The 22,863-nt window shown below is 39.9% G+C and overlaps 1 protein-coding gene across 4 annotated transcripts in view; it reads left to right on the forward strand.

Moving 5' to 3' along the window:
* Nucleotides 1-22,863, forward strand: part of LOC145989795 (uncharacterized) — a 241,339-nt gene that overhangs the window by 201,006 nt on the left and 17,470 nt on the right. For all 4 annotated transcript variants that reach the window (XM_083125140.1, XM_083125141.1, XM_083125142.1 and 1 more), the window contains 5 exons: nt 54-133; nt 2,217-2,346; nt 5,359-5,553; nt 8,519-8,642; nt 13,608-13,700. In XM_083125140.1, coding sequence (XP_082981266.1) covers nt 54-133; nt 2,217-2,346; nt 5,359-5,553; nt 8,519-8,642; nt 13,608-13,700 — 622 coding nt within the window. The remainder of the gene's footprint in view (nt 1-53; nt 134-2,216; nt 2,347-5,358; nt 5,554-8,518; nt 8,643-13,607; nt 13,701-22,863) is intronic.

Here is a 22,863-nt window from a genome sequence, read left to right on the forward strand (position 1 = left end):
ATTTTGTTTCTTCCATTTGTGGAGAAAGATGATATTATTATTATTTCTTTCAGAGGCCTTCTGAAGAAGAATTGTCTGCGATTCGAAGCCATGTGGAGAGCAAACCAGATATACCTTTAGATAAACCTGAGCAGTGAGTGTCGTTTATTATATTTTCTGTCCATCATGTATTTTGATCTCTCTTGTGTTTTAATGTACTACAAGAGCTTTGATGAGCATAGTAATATACATATACGTATATGCAGTGACGTGCTGTGATGTCAACACTTGGGGTAGCAATCAGTGGTGTGCCCAAGGGGGTTGATGGGGGTCAACTCCCCCTTTAGGGCCCAGTATTCCTGAAAGAAAGAATGTCAAAGACGAGAGAAGATTGCAAATTGAGGAATGGCTACTGAAAAAAATATATGTACCAAGTATATTTGATTTGACTACTAAGGCAGAAATCCCAGGTTTGAATCCCGACCTGGGCATGGGAGTTCTTTGTGTGGGTCCCTTCATCAATTTCATCATATCATCTTCACGATTAGCCCAAAGTGGCAGAAAAGCGAAATAAAATAAACCAAATCAAACAATCAATCAAAGATTTGATTTGATTTTTGTTACTTAGCGTCACTTTTTGCCACATTTGGTTAATTGCGAGGATGATACGATAAAATTGATGAAGGACACACACAAAGAATATCCATGCCAGGTTGGGGAGCTGCCTTTTGTTTTCCGGTTTTTGAAACTAAAAATTTTTATAAAATATTGAAAATAGGATGTTTCCAATGTTTCTGTATTACTTTTGTTCTTAAAAATATAGAGTTAATAAACATAATGGGGGCAATATTCACTTGTTGGACCTATCATGCACCCCTTCCAGAGGTGTCTCCTGAACGCATGCGGTGCATGCTGCACATGCGTCAATTGTGGGAAAAAGGACAGCTCGCTTTGTGACGACATTAATGAGTATTTCTACATTCTAATTTCTTCATATAGAAGTATTTATTTTACACAAGAGCACTCAACTAAGCTTATATTACATTTCTTTGATCTGAAGTGAAAGAGAGTAATAATTCTTTTCCCACAATTGATGCATGCGTCACTTCAGATCCAAGAAATGTAATATAATCTTAGTTGAACGCTCTTGTGTAAAATAAATACTTCTCATATATGAAGAAATTAGAATGTAGAAATGCTCATTAATGTCGTCGCAGAGCAAGCTGTTCTTTATCCCACAATTGACGCATGTGCAGCATGCACCGCATGCGTTCAGGAGACACCTCTGCCCCCTTCCCTTTGGATGTGTGTTCATCATGACACTTATGCCAGTGATACTTACAATTGGTGGGTAATAATGGTAATATTTATAATTGTTATAATTAATATACCAGGTGGGCCATAAGTCAGTTGTCACTAACAATCGTCAGACTTTGTTTTGCCTAGCGTAGTGGATGTCAGTTGTGAACTTGACTAGTGTGTATTACCCAGCATTCTTATATTGGGCAATACGCACTAGTTCATAACTGACTTTCCACTACGCAATGTAAAACAAAGTCTAATGATTGCTATTGACAACTGACTTATGGCCCACCTTGTATTACTGGACTTTTGCAAACAAAAGAAGCATTGATGCAAAATTAATATTTTTTTTCCTGAGTTTTAGGAATCATAAAATATGTGTGTGACACTTGTGCAAAAATTGGTTATTATTTTTATTATTGATAGTAATTTTTGTAATTATTATAATTAGTATATAACTGCACCTATATAAACAACAATGGAAGCAGTAATTCAATAACAACATTGTTTCTTAAACTTTAGTGATTTACAAAGTGTGTCAGGCAAGTTTCTCATGCAGCATGGGTAAGCTAGGGTTAAGGGAAAGTCGTCATTACTTACCTGTGCTCATACACATTGGTAAAAGAAGTGAAGACCCTTTATGTCCGGGCTTGTTAATGGTCAACTCACTGCCTTGTCACTGAAGGTTCTGCTTCAACGTCCATGTTTGGATATGGATATTCTTTCGTTAAGTGTTGTTTCATCAATTATTTATTTATTTTGTTTGTGTTTATATCTGTAGACCCTCGCTGAGAGGGCATGGAAAACGTCAAGTTATGTAAAATACTTACATTTTATGTTTTATAATTATTTTCACTAATAATGTGTGTAAACTATAGTTAGTGATGATATATTTTTATAAGAATATTAATTTTCATAATTCTTTTTCCTGACAGGTTCCTGTACGAATTAGCAGAGATTCCTAACTTTGCGGACAGGATAGCCTGCTTCATGTTTCAGAGTGAATTCGAAGAAAATGTCAGTTTGGTTAGCAGCAAGCTGAATAATATAAAAACAACCTGTGAGGTAAGACTTATTTATGGGGGGAAAAATTCACAGATTTACAACATGTATAGCATTTCCTAGTATCATCATTAGCAGGTATGACATGAGTAGACCTCAGATATTTAGGTTCTAAAAAGTGTGTTTTTAGGTTCCTAAAAAAGGCTGTAAAAATCCTAAAATAGTTTCGAAGAACTCTAAAATAGGTTCTAAAAACCTGAAATAGGTCCTAAAAATCTTAAGTTAGGCTAAAAAAATCCTGAAGTAGGTTAAAAAAAACTTAAAATAGTTCAAATTTCCTGAATAATACTGATTAGGTAGTCACCGGCAAATGAAAAATGGGTGAAAATGGGACTCATGTATCCTGAAATATGTACATAACATTATGCGTGTTGCCTAACCCTACGGCGATGGCAGAACCTAACATTGGAAATTTTATGTTAAAATCCACTCTTCGCCATATAGTTCGGCAACAATCTTTTTTCATGTTATCCACAGTCAAACTCCACAATTTTTTCTCTGAGGATCATCTTATATGCTGAAAATAGTCAGTGGTGCAAACTTCAATACTGAAATGTTAGTTTGTAAGGTGTGAATGCCACAAAGCACCGAAGTGACATGACCACACAGATCACAAGTTTGCACTTTGAACTGTACATGTAACAGTGGCACCAGACATTTTGCTTTGTTTAGAACTTTGAAATATCACAATGGACTTTGAGGAAGTGAAATCGACAGAGAGTATGTTTCAAACATGTTCGTCATTGAATTTTTTCGTTACCAAACAAAGCAAATGCCTCTGTGAGACATAAAAATATATTAAAACTTTAAAAAAGGGCTTGATTTAGGCACATAAACATAAAATAGGTCCTAACAAGCAAAATGTTTTTTTTAGGCACTATAAAACCACCAGTTGTTGAATTTTTTAACGAAACGCTGACATAACTTATTACTACTTACATACCTGTAAAGGAAAAAATAGATTAAGAACAAAAAATCCGAGGTCTAGACATGAGCCTTCATTGATTATGATTATTATGACTCAATGCCCAAGCAGTCCCAACCTGTGCATGTGTGTTCATTGCGAATGTCCCTTCATCAATGTCACCTACTCACCACTCAGTCGTGTTGGTATGATTAGCCAGAAGTGGCATAAGGCAACGTAAAATAACAAAATATGATGCAGCATTAACTTTCATATATTAACAAAGCCCATAGTTAGAAGTGCAGTCGCATCAGGTGTCAAGAGCCGACCTCCATGGCAGAGTGATTAGCACAGCATGCTCTGATGCTAGGGACCCTGGGTTCCCAGTCTGCTCATGAGTGTTCTTTATGAGTGTCCCTTCATCATATAATCACTTATCCTCATCTTTGCAATTAGCTAAAAGTGTCAGAAATGCGAAGTAAAATAAGAATCAAATCAATCAAACCCAGGTGTCAAGATGAAACAAGGGTGCTGACATGGGCATATCTAGGGGACTAACTTTGGAGGGGCCAAATCGAACTTGGGACTTAACTTTTGGGGGCATATTCAAACTTGTGACTTAATTTTCAGAGGCATATTGAAACTTGGGACTTGATTTTCAGGGGTAGAATCAAACTTACGACTTAACTTTCAGGGGCAGAATCAAACTTGGGACTAATCTTTCATGGGTAGAATCTAACTTGGGACTAAACTTTCATGGGTAGAATCAAACTTGGGACTAAACTTTCATGGGTAGAATCTAACTTGGGACTAAACTTTCATGGGTAGAATCAAACTTGGGACTAAACTTTCATGGGTAGAATCAAACTTGGGACTTAACAAGATCGACAAGTTTTCCATCCCGTTAAAAGTCCGGAACTCATTTGCTAAATAATATACATTTGCCAAATCATAAAATATACTCTTCACTTCTTTGCTACTCAGGTCACAGGAGGTTAAGAAAAGTTTCCTTAATTTTTTAATTTAGTAACCTGAATTTTTTTTGGGGGGGGGGGCAAGTGCCCCCCTCTGCCCCCAGCAAGTTAAGCCAATGGGTTCTGATGAAGCAAAGAGATAAATGGGAAAGAGGACACATCACAATGCCCATGAAAGCTGTGGCTGTATTAAATTAATATTAGTGATAATTTGCAAGGAAATAGAACTAATAATTCTTGTACTCATGTTCCTGACAGTACAACCAATTCTATAACAATTGCAACAAATTTAAACATTTTGCATTAAAGCAATTGTTGTATAGATTTTTTTCTGTTATCTGATATACAAGGTAATGAGCAATTACTAATGTAATAGTGAGAACTGGTCAAAATCGGAGAATAGGTGTTTAGCTCATTGATGAAATTATAGACTTTATTACAATGTCAGGAGAAGATTAGAGGTTGATCTGAGAATAGGAATCCCAACAAAGGTACATGTTCCTCTGTTGTTTTTAATATGTTGATGACATGCAGACGAAGTATCATAGTTTTTATTTTGACAACATTTATCATTAGTCACTTATGTTTACAATATAAGCAGCTGACGCGGTGGCCAAGTATGTGACATGGTTTTCTTTTGATCTCACCACCAAAGTTTCTGGGTTCAAGTCCTAGTATGGGCATGGGTGTTCTTTGGGATTGTTCCTTCGTCAATTTCATCTGTCATCATACATCCTCGTCACCACAATTAGCCCCAGGGTGGCAGAAAAGTGGTGCTAAAGCAGAAATACTCTTCTCAGTACCTGGGTGAATTTCACCATTATTTTAAGATAATAAATTGAAGCGCTCTGGTGTAAAACATGGTAAGTGCCATTTTGGTTATTTCTGAGTTCATTAAGGAAAAAAGGTTATTAGAAGCTATACTGTAGATAAATTGTTTTCGTGTTTTGTTTACCAATTTCACAAGGCTTCACTGAGTCCAATGCAAATTGTATGACATGGCACATTTTACTTTGCAACTCAAAAATTACCAAAATCTCATTTACCAAGTTTTACACCCGAGCCCTCAATTATATGTATGTGATATATACAGTATGTATGTGCCTGCTCATTTATGTATATCATTATTCCTTTCAGACTCTTTCTTCTTCGAAAAGCTTACAGACTGTTCTTGCAATTATTCTGACTCTTGGCAACTACATGAACGGCGGAAACAGAGCGAGAGGCCAAGCTGATGGCTTCGGCCTGGAGATCCTGCCTAAGTTGCGAGATGTCAAGAGTAAAGACAATTCCATGACACTGTTGCACTTCATCGTTAGAACTTACATGCAGGTATTTGCAGCATGCTTTTATTTGCATCTTTTACAAGTTTTACATTGCATATGGATAGAACCTGCTGATTGCTGAGACGGTGGTTATTGGCTAAGTGGCCTCTGAGCTGTCTTTTGAGTTTTGGTTTTAGGTCCACTTTATGCACAGAGTGGCTAATAGAGACTGGATCTACAGTGGGATCCAAACCACTATGTGCCTCCACTAGATATCGAACCCAGGACTCTTTGATTACAAGGTGATGGTACTACCACTACACCATTGGGGATACCCTGCGAGTCTGATTTTGTTCGGTGATGCATGATCATTACATCAAGCAGCAGCATCAAGCACATTTTTCATTTATTTTAATGCATCAGAATTAATATTATCATAGGTACACAGGGCTGAAATTGTTCAGGCCTATCTAGTTGTCTGTGCCAATGAAAGACTGATCCCTTTTTATGGCAAGATTTATTTTGACGTATGTTCATGTGTTATGAATTCGTTAAGTGTATGGATTCCAAATATTGTACGGGTTCGTGACCCAGTGGGGTCACAAGTGGTTCAGATCCCACTTAAAACTGTATCTTCAGTCCCGATTAGCCGTACTGTGCATAAAGTGGACTTGAAACCAAAACTCAAACTCAAAAATTAGGGCCTCCCCAATGGCGCAGTGGTAGCGTCGTTGCCTTCTAATCAAGTGGTCCCGGGTTCAATACCTAGTGGAGGCACATAATGGTTCGGCAGTGGTGTGCCCAGAATTTTCGAAAGGGAGGGGATATGTATACATTTTCGTGGTAGTCAGCTCTCATTTTGTCATATTTTCCTACCTTTGGCATTCTTTTTTTTTTTAGGAATACTGGGAGAAAAGGGGGTTATAACCCCCATCAACCTCCTTCCTTGGGCATGTCACTGGCCATAAGCCTACCAAACTTGGGGTCTACATAGTTCTTAAAGTTGAATTCCACCACAGCATATATGTACTACATTAGTGATGTGTTTTGGAAGTAAGAGCCCTAACATATCGTCTGTACTTACTTGAATTTTTCTAATATTCTAGGATAACTGATTTCTATAGAGATTGACTTTAGAAGAAAATAGGGTTATTGTCATATATATCTGAACAGGGGTAATTTACCACTAAAATATGGATATAGTGGTTCATCTTTCTACAAGAAACATAACAAAAACTTGTTAATGCACAACTTACATTATGGAATCAAAATATCTGAACTTCCATTTTAAACCTATAAACAGCTTCACAAAACGGCCGCGGTGGCTCAGTCGGTAACGCGTCTGACTACCATGCTCAAGGTCCAGGGTTCGATCCCCGGCCGGTTCAAATCCGGGAACTTTTCTAACGGTGGAAGCGGCCCCGGTGCCCACCCAGCGTCGAATAACATGGGTACCTGGGGGAAACCCTGGGGGGTAAAGGCGGTCAGGGGCGTGATGCTGATCACATCACCCCCACTCACGACCGGATCAAGAAAGTGTGGGGCGTTACCCCCACACCCCCTATACGCCTTCATGGCGTGGTGCTATGCACAGGGGAACACTTTACCTTTACCTTTTTAAACAGCTTCACAAAGAATTGAATGTTGAGAATTCAGTGTGACAGATATGCAATCCAATAGTCACTAACACTTAATGGACAGAATTGATAATGAGATTTTGGTGCTTTAATTTAAAATTTTGTCTTTCATTGGCATTTGTAAAGACAATTGAAAACCAGAGCCTGAAAAATTAAAATTTAATTGTTGTAGGAGAAGTAGACATTTTTCTTAGAAAGGAAAAATGTTAATATATAATATTGGCAATTTCCTATTATGTTTTTCATGTAAATGGCAACTAACTTTCATTTGCAGTAAAAGCCAGTACAGCCGGCAGCCGACGAGAAGATCGCTGAATGAAGGGAGACGGGGCACAGAGGGAAAGGGAGGGTCAGGTTCATTTGCAGAATTTAGGGGTGGTCGGGGAGATGGAAGTCTTGTTTTCTTCTTGGCGGGTCATTGTCAAGCTGACGAGAAGAGTTCTGGCGGAAGAGCACCTCCCCCACGCGAAAGAGTGGAGTCGCCTGGCAGTACGTCACACCTCTTCTGCCAGCGCTCTTCTCGTCGGCTGCCAGCTGTACTTGAGGTGATCCCCCAATTAGAATTAGAAAAATTTATGTAATGCATCCACCTTCTCCCCCAGGTTTCTTGTTGTATGGACCGCTTCAGACAAAAGCATTTTCCTTAGAATTTTTGTTAACATTTATGCTATGACCAAAATGCTATTGTGTAAAGTGAGAAATCTTATGGCATTTCAAATGCCATGGCATATTTCATGGCATTTATCAAGGATAGGATCCGTCCTATTTCCGTAGCATTTTTCGTAGCATAACCAATCAGAAGCGACCTCTAGATCACGAGCGCAGTTTTAATGGCGGCCAGGTGAGATGTAAACAATGTATCACTTCACATTTCTAGAAGCCGATAACTATTCAACCGAGAGAAATAACATTTCCTATAATACAGTATTAGGTACAAAACAATGGCGGTGTTTAAATACATACTTTATATCGTACACAGTACACGTATGGAAGAATATTTTAGTTGTTTCAATTGTGAACACTTAGGCACTCACGATAGATGGTGTAACTCGACATACCTTTCGTGCTGTATACATTGTAATCACAAAAGCTAAGCGAAATCTTGCATGAAATATGTCCATGTAAAGTACTCTCTGCTATAAGATTTTTGGAAGCATTTACATAGCATTTATGCTAGCAAAAATGCTAAAGGAAATGGTTCCTTCTAGAGCAGGTTTAACTCTGTTAAACCATACAAGCACTCCCAAGGCTGAAGCAAACTCTCTCTCCACTCCACCTAACAATTACTATTTCAAGGACTGGCAGAGGGACCTAATAATCCAGAATGACCTTTCTTATTTCTAATTTTAAGTTGAGTGATTGTGAATATATGAAACTTCTCTCTCTTTTCTTCAGAAATGCAAGGACCCATTGGAGGCTCAGCTACCAGTTCCGGAACCAGGTGATATAGATCGGGCTTCGGCTGTAAATTTTGATGAACTGGAAACAAGTCTGAAAACATTGAAAAAGGAGACAGATGGTAAGGCTTTTTCAGTTATATGATATTTTAAAGAATAATAAGTTATACCAAGTCTACGCAAGCTGTGGTAGCTCAGTCATTAGGGCATCTGACTACCATGCGAGAGACCCAGGTTCGATCCCCGGCAGGGGAGAACAGGGAATTTTTCCACCTGTTCAAGCGGCTCCGGTGCCCACCCAGCATCGTATAAAGTGGGTACCTGGAGGAAACTCTGGGGGGTAAAGGCATCCAGGGGCATGGTGCTGATCACATCACCTCCACCTTCAGCCATGATCAGTCATGATCAACACCCACTATACGCCTTCATGGCATGGTGCAAAGCATAGGGGAGCACTTTATTTTTTTAATAAGTTATACCTTATTTGTGCCTGACATAATGATTCTGATAATTTATCATAAATTTCTTACATAAGGTTTGTACTTTACAAGTAGTTGTTTATCCAAAAGTGCTTAAAGGATAATTTTAAGTAATTAAATTCAATACAATACATGATCATGTATAATATCATTCATGCATGAACTCCTCTCTCTCTTGTATGTACTATGGTGCTATTGTTGTCATGAATAGATTATCATTAACATAAATTTTCATTAAGAATCTTCTTTAGTTAAGAATGAAGACTATAAAAAAATTAGGCATAAATGCCTCACAAGCTGTCACTGATGTATTTTTGTTTGTTCATGTTCACTTTATGCTCAGATAGGCTAATCAAGACTACATGGGAACTGATCCACTGTGCAGTGTGCCTCCACCAGAGATCAACTGGCTTAGTGGCCAAGCACGTTTCGTGGTTGACTTTCAATCTCTCTACTGAAGTTTCTGGGTTTGAGTCCCAACCTGAGAGTAGGTGTTCTTGGTGTGTGTTCACTCATCAACTTCGTCTATCATTCATCCATATCATTGCAATTAGCCAAAGGTGGAAGAAAAGTGATGGTAAGTATCAAAAATACAAACCAGGGACCCCTCGATTAGATTGACTTATTTGGTTTATTTTACTTCCCTCTTCTGCCACTTTAGCTAATATCAAAGATGAGGATGGTGATAAGATGAGACTGATGAATGGGCAATCACAAACACATAAGGACAGCACACAGCATGAGGATTATACTGGCTGTGAGTTCAAATGCTAGAGCTTTACTAGTCTTGAAATGCAGTCCAGGGTGTACTACGTGGAAGTGATTTGATTTGTTTTATTTTACTTCGCTTTTGTGCCACTTTTGGCTAATTTGCAAAGATGGGGATGAGTGATGATATGATGAAATTGATGAATGGACACTCACAAATATCCATACCCAGGCCAGGATTCGAACCCGGGACCCCTGGTGCCGTAGCACATGTGCTACCCACTCCACCACAGGGGCATGTGGAAGTGAAGTTGACATTTGAGTGTCTCGAGAAAGGGTTACCCCTTAACCCCTCCCTTGATTTTAAAGGCAATAGCATTACCACTACACCATTTTGGAAGTGATGTGAGCAGCACCATGCCCCAGCCACCTTTTTCCCCAGGGTAGCCCCCAAATAGCCATTTATTTGAGGCTGGGTGAGCCTAAGAGCTGATTTATGCAGGAACAAGGCCAGAATATCCTAACCTTGGATCACCCACCACAGGAATCGAACCTGGGTCTCCTACATGGCAGTCAGACACCCTACTGAGTATACCACTGTGGCTCTAAGATATACGTATATTGCATTTTTCTGTAGTTTATATAACCTTAACTAAGCCTGTGTTAGGTTTATGTTATAACAAAAATAAAAGAAAAACTTACATTTCTGCACTGTAGTACAGTGTATTTATATTATTCGTTTGAGGAAACAGGTCTAAAAAAACTGTCAATTTTCTTTTGTTTCTTTGCTTGAAATGACACCTTTAACACTTTTTCTTGAAGTCGTTTTAACACCAAGATATCACTCGCGGAGACACCATTCTCTTCTGCTCACGTAATGGACGTAGTGAAGGAATCCATTGCAGCGTTGTGAGGTATTGTTTTAACAGCTGCTAACTTTTCACCTTTTTCAAGCCTCTTTAAAATTGCATGTTTCTCAACTACAGATAAAGTTTTATGTTCTTGTTTGCTCTGAAGGGACATTTTTCACTCGCAGCACTCTCAGCAATACACGTAAGTAACTTGTTTCTCATTTCACGTTCCCCACTCGCTCAACGCCGGACTACTGGAGGGGCCGGATTGACAAAGTGTCGGATTACAGAGGGACCACTGTATTGTTAAAGGTTGAAAGTTGTTGACAGTTCTGAAATTTCTGAGTAAGGAGGGTATCGTGAGTATCACAATGAAATTATGCGGCTCTCTATTACTTTCAGCACCTTACCCTGCTTGGAACAAAACACAAGGTGTACAGTGGCAGATTAAAGACGTTCTCTCGGAGGGGACGGGCAGCCATTATCCTACCATATGTCATAAAATCACTGTTGTAACTAAAATGTTGGAGACCCAACCGTGTGTAATGCTTTTTTTTAAAGACATAAAATGCATGGTAAATGTATTTCGAATATAATTATGTTTTTACATGTAACTTATACTGTACATCCAATTCCTTGTGAGGCCGAGAGATCGGGAGAAGTGTTAAGGGCAGGGCTAGCAGAGATGCCGACATTTTCGACCAGTAACTATGGCTCGGAACTTGGTAAGAGTAAGGAAAGTAGGCACTGCGAGCAAAGCGAGCAAGAAAATTTTACAAAATGTATTTTTATTTGCATAAAATTTGACAACTAAAGGGAAAATTGTCCCTCTGTGTCCCCCTGAAGGTGCCCTTGTCTGTCAATATTTGCTTCCCCTAGATTGATTTTTTTTTCAACATTAGCGGGCAATGCCTCCCTGTTCCCCTGTGGTTGCGCCACTGATGTAACATGAAGCAACGTGAAATATAAAATACACATGCAACATATGTAACCTAAATTACATAAATTTTCTCTCAAAAGTGCTTCCAAACAATTGTTAATCATTTTAGATAAAATCAATAAAGAGAAGTCTTACTTCTTTATCTGGTAAATTACAATGCGTTACAGAAAAGAAAATACATTGCGAGCGAAGCGAGGATGACAATTTTAGATCCCTTTTCTTGCAAACTGAAAATAATATTGATTTAATAGGGTGCAAATAATTCCACGGGGTGCCATGGCATTCTCTCTTTTACAACTTTTTTCATTTAGATTGTTCGGCACCAGGGATGACTCCCGTCGCCCTTTAGCTATAGTTCTGAACTTGATGAGACTAAGAAAAGTAGGTATTGCGAGCGAAGTGAGCAAGAACATTTTACGAAATATATTTTCATTTGCATTAAATTTGAAACCAGGGGGTAATTGCCCCCTACAGGTGCCTTTGGCCATCAATGTTTGCCCCCCCCTAGAATTGATTTTCGTCTTAAGGTTGGGGGGGGAGCAATTACCTCTGCCTCCCCTGTGGTTACATCACTGTGCAGCACACCAATCATTCAAAGTTGTTTAACTTCAATAAAATAAAGACTGTAATAGATTTCTCGAAAATCAAAATACATTGATTTTTTATTCCAATAGATGTGACTGTCGGGAACGGTGGGGCAGTTTAACCTATGTCTTGCCCCAAACAGGCAAGAAGAGCACTGCTGTGTCACCTTCCATGGTTGCTAATTCTTAGCTCTTGGGTATCTCATAAAATGTCGCAACGTTTGATACATTTCCTTCCAACTTTGTGAATTTGTCAATACATTGAAAAAAGAAACCTCTTGTGAGAGGCGCAGGAGAAGAATAATCGCCCCCTCAAGCCTTTAATTCGCCCTTGCAGCAAGCTACTAAGACTGATAGTTGTAGTTTGCCTAAATTTTTTCCTTGTTGCCCTAGTGGCGCTGGGGTATATGTCAGCTGTTCTCTCTCTCCCTGGATATAGCCTTTCCACATGAAAATATGAGTGAGAAGGCAGAGGTGGCGGGAATATTTTCTAGATCCTCTGTGAAGGGGAGGTCACCTCACGACTCCTTTGACCCACCCTAGTACCTTCATCTTAAGTTCATTTTGTGCTTATCGTTCATCGCCCCTCCCCCTTCCTTCATCATCCTTACCTTTATTCGCTCCCTCTTCGCCTCCTATCTGTCGTCTCCCTCTAATCTTTTGTCGGCTGCCATCTTTCATTGCACCCATCCTTCTTAATTCTTATCTTTGTTCACCTCCTGTCTCTCGTCGCCCCATTATCATTCGTTGCCCCTAGCTTTGTTCACCATGGCCCCCTATCTCTCGCTGCCCCATCCTTTGTCGTTCTTATCTTTGTTCGCTCCCTGTCTCATGTTGCCCCCTTATCATTCGTCACCCCTATCTTTCATCATTCTTATTTTTGTTCCTCCCTTATCATTCGTCGCCTCTATTTTCGTCGCCCCTATCTTTCATCATTCTTATCTTTGTTCACCCCCTGTCTCTCATCGCCCTTTTATCATTCGTCGCCCCTATTTTAGTCACTCGTTACACTCGCAGTTAAGCTTCCTGCTCCTCATAATGATAGTTCTTCGTAAAATACCACAATATTTGCCATATTGAAGAAATAAAATGAGATCCTTAAGGGTCTGTCGCCTCTTCGTCCCCCTTTTTTCCACTCTTGTATGTTTCTTAATTGGCACTACGTGTGATATATTTCATTCCAACTGTGTATGTTATTTATCAATATGTGAAAAAATAAAATAGGTCCTTGGGGGAAGTTGCCCACAATGCCCCCTCAGGGACCTTGAAGGTGTATGAGTTTACATGTCGAGTTCCATTTTGTTTATTCTCTCGATATCATGTTGAGATCCTTTTGGTTTAGATTGAGTTGTCCTCTTGCTTGTCCACATGATCCAATGTCTGCATTACCAAGTAGGAGTCTGGCGAGACTGTTGCGTCAGGATTAGATAATTTCCTGTGTTTATAGAGACTTACTTAGTAATGCTTAAGTTACTACAGAATCAGATATGAAACTGTATTTTAAATTTTCATTTCTTTTTTGCAGTTTGTGAGAAAAAGACTGAAAAGGTGATAGCAGCCTCCTCTGAGGATAATTTGCAGCCATTCAAGAGTAAGATGGAATCTTTCCTGGAAACAGGTAAGCATTTTATGCCCTAATTTTTTTCAGTAGTGCTAGGTTAAAAAAATCACCACCAGACGGACAAGAAAATGTATCATGTGTGCTTCAAAACATGAATTGATGTATCACAGCACTTATACGTACTTATTCTCCATAATTAAATTACTTTACAAACCATAATTTATTCTGCTCAGTTCAAGAGGCAGAGTGTGAAAACTAATAGTCCTCGCTCCCTGAATGTTGCTTATAACTTTTCTATCAGGTTCAAAGTGCAGGCAGAGGTGGCAATGCTAGCTTTGCCCCCTTTCCACAACTGAATAAAGGGTCATTCAAGTGAAACATAGACAGAGTTGGCAACACTGTAAATATTTGACAGAGTGGCTGGATGGTGACAGCACAGCATGTACTGGTTTATGTGGTAACATCACAGAATGTAATCAGTCCGTGAGTAGAGGAGGACGTTCACACTTCATATGTATGTAATGCATAGGTGCAACTTGGCAAGGATGAGGGGGAGGGGGCACTTGCCCTCCCCCAAAATTTACAGGTTTGTTAAAATTTACAAATTAAGGATACTTTTGTTAACATCCTAAGACCTGAGGAGCTAAGTAATAAATAATAATATTTGTGAGTTCCCAAATGTAACAGTTATTTGGCAAATAATCCTGGACACTATTGCTATGGGAAGAAAAACTTTTCGACTCTGCCCCCCCCCCCCCCCCCAAAAGTTAAGTCTCAAGTTCATTCCTGCACCCCATCCCCCTAAGTTAACGCCCATGGTGTAATCATAGCGTTCCAACCTGAACGCGGGGATCTTAAATAGGGATGTAACTTGCCCCTCCCGATTAATACTTGTTGATGGTAGAGACAGCCCTGAACGGGCAGGTACAAATATCATCCAAGTGGGCATAACGTGCCGTGATCCAATTCCTTTGCAAAGAAGGTGTTAGGTAACGTAATTCTCCAAAGAACCTTGCGAGTGGCATGGGGAGCTATTGCTCAGGGCTTCATTTTATTTTGTCACATACTGATAAATAATCACAGAGTTGGAATAAAATGAAGCAAACCTCGGGACATTTTATGAAACACATGGTAGGGCTCTGGCTATGGTGACATAAGCTCCTGCCACAGCTGCTGAAAGATATGGAAGGTGAGCGAAAGATCGAGGCACCGAAAAGAACTGTAGGTGAGGGATAGAGGTTATTGATAATAGGAGAAATAGAGATTTTTTCTATGTTGGAGAGGGGGCACCTTAAAGGCATCCCCTGAAAGAAAATCGCCAATACGCCACTAACTTGCTATGGAAATCATGCATCATCATATAAGGTAACTGGGGGGAATAACGCCTATTGAGGTAATAATGCCAGGTGGCTATATCTCGAAAAGTTGAAAGTGAATTCGATAGATGGCATATGCAGTGTGTGCGTTACTAGCAAGTAAGTAACGTGATTCCTTTGTTCTGACGTCGCACCATTCTTCCCAGTGTGAGTTAGCTGTTTGTGGTGAAAGCGACTATTTGGAGACGCTGATGTAAAATTGAGAAGGTGTGCAGAAGTTTTTTGCTCACGTTAGAGGTTCGCGCTCTGTATTATTTTTGTACGTGGGTCGTTATGTTTTCCAAACATACTACTAACTAATTGTCTTTGTTTTGAGGAAGAAGCAAAATGCATTCCGAAAGAGGAACTTGCATATTATGGGTAATAGCGCCAACTTCAATTTGGGGTAACAACGCCAACTTTGCTATTGTGTTTATTGTTAATATGAGATATCTTCAACACGGGCACTTATTCATTCAATTTTCTATTTCATTTAATTTTGTTTTCTCACTTAAAGTTATAGATTTCAACAGATAAAAAAATGTATAAGTACTGTAGAAAATAAATAAACGTGAAAAATAGATCCTTTTTTTGTGTATTATATACATTTCCATTTACTATATGTTTATGTTAATATAATATATTATACGTTGCATGTTATGGCATCTTCTAAATAGTTGTAGAATGAATAATGCATCAAGTGTGTATAAAGTGAGTAATTACCATTTATCTATTTTATTAGGACATTCTTATAGTATGGTGTTATTACCCCTACACATGTGGCGCTATTACCCGGCTATGTGGGAAATAACACCAAAATGCACCTTCTTCGAAAAAAGCTCTCAGGAAATTTACTATTTGAAATAAAGATACCATAATTTTTTTGTTGGTAGTGAAAAAATGCATCTATTGCCTTATCCAGTTTTTACATTGCCAGATGTTTTTATAATGCCAGGAAAAATTGAAGAAGCTTAGCATGGGGTTATTCCCCCCAGTTACCTTACATATAGATCATTGCAAAATATTGTGTGTTATTGAATTAACAAGGACATTTGTGTTGCAACATGTTGTGAGGCCATTGGCGAGATTAGAATATAAATCTCCCATCCATCGAACGGGATGCGAGGCCCTTTAAGGTGCCAGGCCCCAGGCAGTTGCCCACATCACCTACCCCTTGCTATGCCTCTGAATAAGAAACCCATTATTGAACAATTCCTTTTATTTCATTGTCCATGGTGTTTCATTTAAATATTTATTCTATACATGCAGGGGATTTTGTATGTTCTTCACCTTATAGCAATTTTAACTTTTTTCAACTCCATAATTTGAAAAGAATGCAGATATTTATTCCATGGAATGGTGGTGTGTGTTTGTGGGGGGGGATAGAGGTAACAGGGGTCCTCAAAGTGTTGATTTCATGCCGCTGTTAACTTGTAATATTTAAAAGACTTGCAGATTTGCAGAAACAACATTTATATTTAATTGCTGAAATGATGCTTTTTATGTTATTCTGTGGTGATGGAATGGGATCTCATTGTCAGTGGTTTGACTCACCAATACCTAGTGTATCGAGTTGACAGCAATTCATTTACCATTAGCTTATTCATGACGAGGCATACAGTTTCCTTCACTGAGTGTGAAGAGTCAAAGAAGAGGATGCCATCTCCTGGTGCCAAATGGAAGCTAGAAATTCATGTGTATGCTTATGAAAAATATTACTGGTGTCATGAAATATAATAGAGGTGCAAAGCACATGAATGGGAAGAAGGAAGATGGAAGAAAATACTTCAGAACAGAAATGCCAAAATATGGCTTCGAATAGTTAAAATGTTAAGTTAGAGAGGAAGCATTTTCATTCTAAATACACTAGTTGATATATTTTTTAAAGTTTACATAGGAAAATCAAATACATCCTCTAGAATTGAAGTAAATGTGAATTCTATGCAAAACCATACACTATGTGCACAGACTTACAAGGACTTAATAAGCACTTGGTGCACTGTGAGCTGCTTTCCTATACAGTGCATCTCAGTGTCTCCTTCCACGCTCACCCTCTCCCAGCATTGCTAGCAGGTGTGTAATTTCATAAAATATGTGTATTGTCTGTGTCTAATTTTACGTGTAATGGAATAATGGTGTGTGGGTTTTAAGTGAATTATTTTGAAACATTATAATTTATAAAATTTTAAGGGCAATATTATTATTTTAATTTTACTGATCTAAACGCTTTTCACATAATTTGAAATCTTCAATGAAACCTGAATTCCTTACTTCTCCCTCTCCAAGAGTGTAATCTTCTGCCTCAGCACGTGCAAAGAAACATATGTTTACAGAAGGAACATGGGCAACTTGAGCATGATAGGTCAAAAACAGCAAGAGATTATCCAATTTTGTAAAATTTCCAGAGCTAAACTCTACAGACTTCAAAATTAACCATATTTCTTACAAATAATAATAATAGTAACAAATCTAATCTACTCCACAAGTCACGTTTCTTATTTTCGCTTTTTTAGCTCACTTTTCCACCTCTTGGATTATTTTCAACAACAATAGTGAATGGCGAGATAAATGGAGTACCGTATACAGAATGACACATCCATCGAGCCACATTGGTAGCAAAGGGTACTAAGTGGTCATTGCTAAGGAAGGTTCCAATTTCAAGTCCTGACCTCGGGATGAGCGTCCATTGAAATAGAATGTCAATACGGAGCCAGGAGGATCCAGAAAATTAGCTCTAACATGGGAGATCCAGGGAAATATGAGAGAGTTGGTCACTCTACTGGTTCGGGCATGGGTATTGTTTGAGAGTTGCCCTTCATCAGTACCCAGTACCCATCCCCTTTCCATGCAAGGCATTCCATTGAAGCATAGGCGCCCAAAGAGGGTTCAGCCCCCATCCCTGACGTATTAGATTAATGCACTACAATTAGTAACTGATTCTGAAACACTTATGCAAAGTTTTCCGAAAACACAACGGTGAGACAATGTTGAGAGAACCCTTCCTTGAGATAATCCAGCAACAATTTTAAAACGTTTGGATTTGTTTCATTTTCCTTTGGTGTCGCTTTTGGCTAATAGCGAAGTTTAGGATGAATGCTGACATGGATGAAGGGCTAATCGCAAACACACAGTGTGTTCGTAGTTTTTATCTACTGATCGTATTTGGCGCTGCAGTCGAAGTGCAATTCGAAAGACTTTCACTTCCAGTCGCTTCAAGACTGAACTGCGAGACCATCCTCGGAGGTTGTTCGTTTCAAGTACGCTCTTGCACCTTTCGGACACGGCCAAGGTTTCAATTCCCCTCAACAAGAGTTCAGGGCTTGGAGGGACAATTTCCCCTAGGTCTTTCTCGCTGGGGCAGCTGTCGATCACTGTTGCCAACTTCGCTCTTTTGGAGCCAGATCTGCCTCTTTCCTGCACTCGTTTGACTGTGAACTGTGGCACCCGCCCTCTGCCCCACCATTGATGCCGCCACTGGCTCCGGCCCATAAAGACCAGCCTTTGCCATGAGTGTACATTTTGCACGTGACGTGATATTCATATATAGGCTGCGTCACCCACCCCCTCTTTGCTCCCCAGGTATATTTATATATAGCGCTGTGGCTAAGGTGAAGATGACAATATTGTTATCCGGGAATCCTTTATTTTCGATTTCATTTGAACGTCATTGGATTATCGAGATGTGTGATGCCGCCAAATCTAGGCGGTGAAAACTAAGAATTGCCACCACTTTAAAGCTGATGGTAATAGCAATGCTCCCACCCCTCTGATACCTAAAATTACCCTAGGAGGCACTTTATGCAGCCTTCGTTAATCTAGCTTCTTGAAAGTCATCTTTAGCTCTATTAATGGCGAAATGTAGCAATTTTATGCACATCAGGTTTGGCAACACTGCCAGGGTGGCCGTATAAGGCAAGGAGAAATGCATTGGGTTTATGGGACCATTATTTTATTCGTTCTCTCGGGAATATCAAAGATCCAATGACGTAGAAAAGTACATTGACGGAAAAGGACACGTTGAACTATGTCATAGTAGCAGGAAAAGTCGAAACTCCCATTTGATTAGCCGTAACTTGAAGTTGATTTCCCATAAGGAATGCATGGGATTCTGTAAATACTTATTAATCATATTTTTCGAACTTCGTGTCTATCTTACTAATCAACTTGAAAAACAGTTCCCACTTGCAACATGGAGAGAAATTCATACTCTCTTGCATACTAAACCCTTTTTTAAATAGCAGTGCCCAATCTGACGATATTGAAATAAATGCACAACTAGTGCGCAATTGTCCCTCCTCGTCTGGAGCGAGAAGAGTAAAGCGAGCTACTCTCCTCGTGTAAACAACTGGGAGAGCACTGGAGCCAGGACTCGCTCCAGCAGTCAGGACAGTCGAGTGGCTGTCCACAGCGACTCGACCGAGTTGCTTCTTCCATCGATTTTTCACTCGCGCGTAAACTCGACAGACCACTCGATCAGTGTAAACGTTTTCTGAGGACAGTGTAGAGTCTGTGTTGTGTGAGTGTCCATGGGATTTGTGTCGATAATAGGAACAAACAAAATGAACTACGCAGAAAAAGTGGCACAATTGCCAAAAACTTTTATGGATTTTGTTAAGTTATGCAGCACGAAATGTTTTGATGTATTTCCACACAACAACGTATGAGGCTATAGGTGTAGGAGATGAGACTTGATATATTTGGCGTAGGAGAAGTAAAATTAAAAATAAAGAATTTACGTTCTACGTACAAGAAGAACGATTGAAAATAGAAAAATCAAGAAAATTACTTTTCTTTCCAGACACGTCCTCGTGCATTACTGTATTAATTTCTCGTGAAAAAAAAGGGACGTGTAAACCGTTGCAGAACTTAAAAAAAATAAAAAACGCCAACTACGTGGGTTCATTTTGTCAAAAGAGTACCAAACAGCTGCAGCTACTATCTCACTTTGCTAGAGTCTAGTAAAACGTGCGTAAACAGCTACTCGCCATAAAAGGGTCGAGTCGAGCAGACAGGCCAGTAACTCTCCCGTTCACTCGACCAATGTAAACCAGCCTTTTATGTCCCTTCTCCCCCAGAACCCGGCGTACTATATAGGCTTATCATACATTCGGTCTCGCAAAACTCATGCCTGTACAATGTACAGCCGTACTAAGAAGAGGAAGACGGCAGCGAACCCCTCCTCTCCCAGTCATCCCCTTCCTTGTTTTGTTACCAAAAGTTTCAACGTTAAATATGTATTACGTCTCTACTTTGCACTGTGCACAATTTACTCCTTCATTATGATGCAAACATTGGCACTAAATATGTGCAGAAGAACGCACCACATTTTGGCAACGCATGGGCAGGATTACGTGGCAAGCAGCTGATTGCATCACTCACTCTCGCTTAAGGTGCCACAGAGGTTTTCTCTTGTTGGTAGAGCTGTGTAGTTCACAGTGACCGAATTTTTATTTTTGTTATTTAGCGTCGCTTTTCATCCATTTTGGCTAATCGCAACCATGAAATTGATGGAGGGACATTCACAAAGAAGAAACATACTCAGATCGGGCACCCGGGACTCTTTCGAAAGTCGGCCATTTAACGTCCTCGTCCACGAGTTGAGTGGTTGTACATAGAACCAATGGCGCTGTTCATTGCCAAACTTTTCCGGTGGCGGCGCCACCCCTGTTGTGTCCCTAAATAATTTCGTTCGTCATTTGGTTGCCCTAAGCTTTACATTGGAGCGGGATGGGATGGCTATTCAAACGTTATTTTCAATGAAGGTAAGAATTTCTCGTGTAAAACTATAATAAAAATGGGTTTAGTAAAGCTTTAAGATTATATAGCAAGTCATAAGTTCCCGAAAATCACATTCTCCTGAGGATCAGAAATAATATATTTAAGCGCAACGACAGGGTAGTTCAAACAGGCTAAATATAGTATGTTTATGCACAAGGAGCACTAAACTTGACGTCATTTGGATCGTCCCTATCTGTCATGGGTCGATAATACAAAAATTTAGATTTTTACACTACGCCAGGCCCGGATTTCTCAATAGACCCCATAGGCCCGGGCCTAGAGCGGCACTTTGTTTTAAATTTATAAGGAATATACCTAATTCTCGGATTGCCTCTTTTTTCTCCGGACACACGAATGGAATGACTTAATGTAGTTGTATTGTAAATATAAGTTAACGAAGAATATTTCTTAAGAGAGAGAGGCTAGCAGGGCTCGGAACTAGTTTACTAATTTTTTTTTAAATTACCGACGATGTTGTTTCGAATGTACAGTATTGTGCTGAGCCGGGTCGGTGATTGCGGCAAGAACGTGGAGCCTGCCGCTTGCTTTCGAAAGACAATACATGCTTGGCTGCGTTCCAGGAACGCCGTTTGTTTGTTACTGCCGGCATTGGTCGCATATCAAAAGCATGTAATTCGCGTTGAATTGTTGAGACTGTCGGCGCAAGCATGTGGTTTCGCATTGTACTATTCTACTGTTAGTTGCTCGAGAATATTATTCAAGAAGTAGGTGGTGTGTCGCGTCTCGCGTGTGTCAGGCAGTGTCCGAAAGGTGGAAGACCGTACTTGAAGCGAGCATCCTCCGAGTATGGTCTTGGAGTGCGGTCTTCAAGTCATGGACTGGAAGTGTTGTCTTTCGAATTGCACTTCGACTGCAGCGCCAAATACGATCAGGAGATAAAACTGAGTACTCGTTGTTTTCCTCGCCATTTAAACACTTGTTTTTCACAATAGAAATCACATAGCATTTTCAAATGGTCGTACACATACATTTCCACACATTACAAGAACTTTAACCAACAACTTGCTGGCCTATAACGTATATCTACCTGTGCTGCTCGCTTTCTACCTCCGTGATTTTAAACAAATGAACAACGAGTGCGGAAACCACGTGACCTAGTCACCAACCATCTGTACTGCACGCTCTGTACTTTCGTGCTTCTGTTCTTGGCGCTTTCGAACTGTACTAGTTGACGTCACTTCCGCGAAGACCATACTTCAAGTCTGCACTTTGTACCATTCGGACAGAGCCTCAGTGTCCGACGTGCGTTTGTTGGGGTAAGTTTAAAACGTCATTACGCTCATTATGAGTGATCAAAGAGTAAGACTCAGTTGGTCACAATACATAAAGAGAAAAACGGAGAAAGATGAAAAGCAGGAAGCATTTCTGAAGAGGGTTCCGAAAATCAGTTCTTTTTTTATACAGAAATGTAATCAGGAAAAAAGTGAGGAAAGTGCCGTTGATGAGCCCAGTGTGTGTTCTGTCAATTCTACAGATGTTCTTCATGCATCCAATGATTCTCAGGCATCGGCATCAGTCATCAGTGGCAGATCACCTAATGATTCTTCAGTTGCAATGGCAAACTCTGGTAAACTTGAAACTAGTGGCAGTGTTAGCGTAAGTGTTACTGAAAACACAATCTAGTGCCAAGTACAGACTAGGGATGGCCAGATCCGGATCCTGGCGGATCCGAAATCCGGATCCGGTTGCTTCCGGATCCTAAAATTTTTAGGATCCGGATCCGCGGATCCGGAATTTTCAGATCCGGATCCGGATCCGGTACTTTCGGATCCGGATCCAGAATTTTCGGATCCGGATCCAAAACTTTCGGATCCGGTTCCGGAATTTTCGGATCCGGATCCGTTTTGCCATCCCACATGCGCTTCTTTGGAAAGTAAGAATGTGCTTATAACATGTTGTTATAAGCACATTCTTTGCTCGTTTTGCAATATTTATATACATGTCTGCATATGTCCATAAACATAAGCGGGCATTACAAGCCGCAAATGTCGGCATCTCCGCCAGCGCCGCCCGCCACGCTTCTCCCGATCTCTCGGCTGAAGATCGAAATGGACGCACTGTGTGTA

Source organism: Lepisma saccharinum, chromosome 7, assembly GCF_977018435.1.
Source record: "Lepisma saccharinum chromosome 7, izLepSacc3.1, whole genome shotgun sequence".
Taxonomy (NCBI): domain Eukaryota; kingdom Metazoa; phylum Arthropoda; class Insecta; order Zygentoma; family Lepismatidae; genus Lepisma; species Lepisma saccharinum.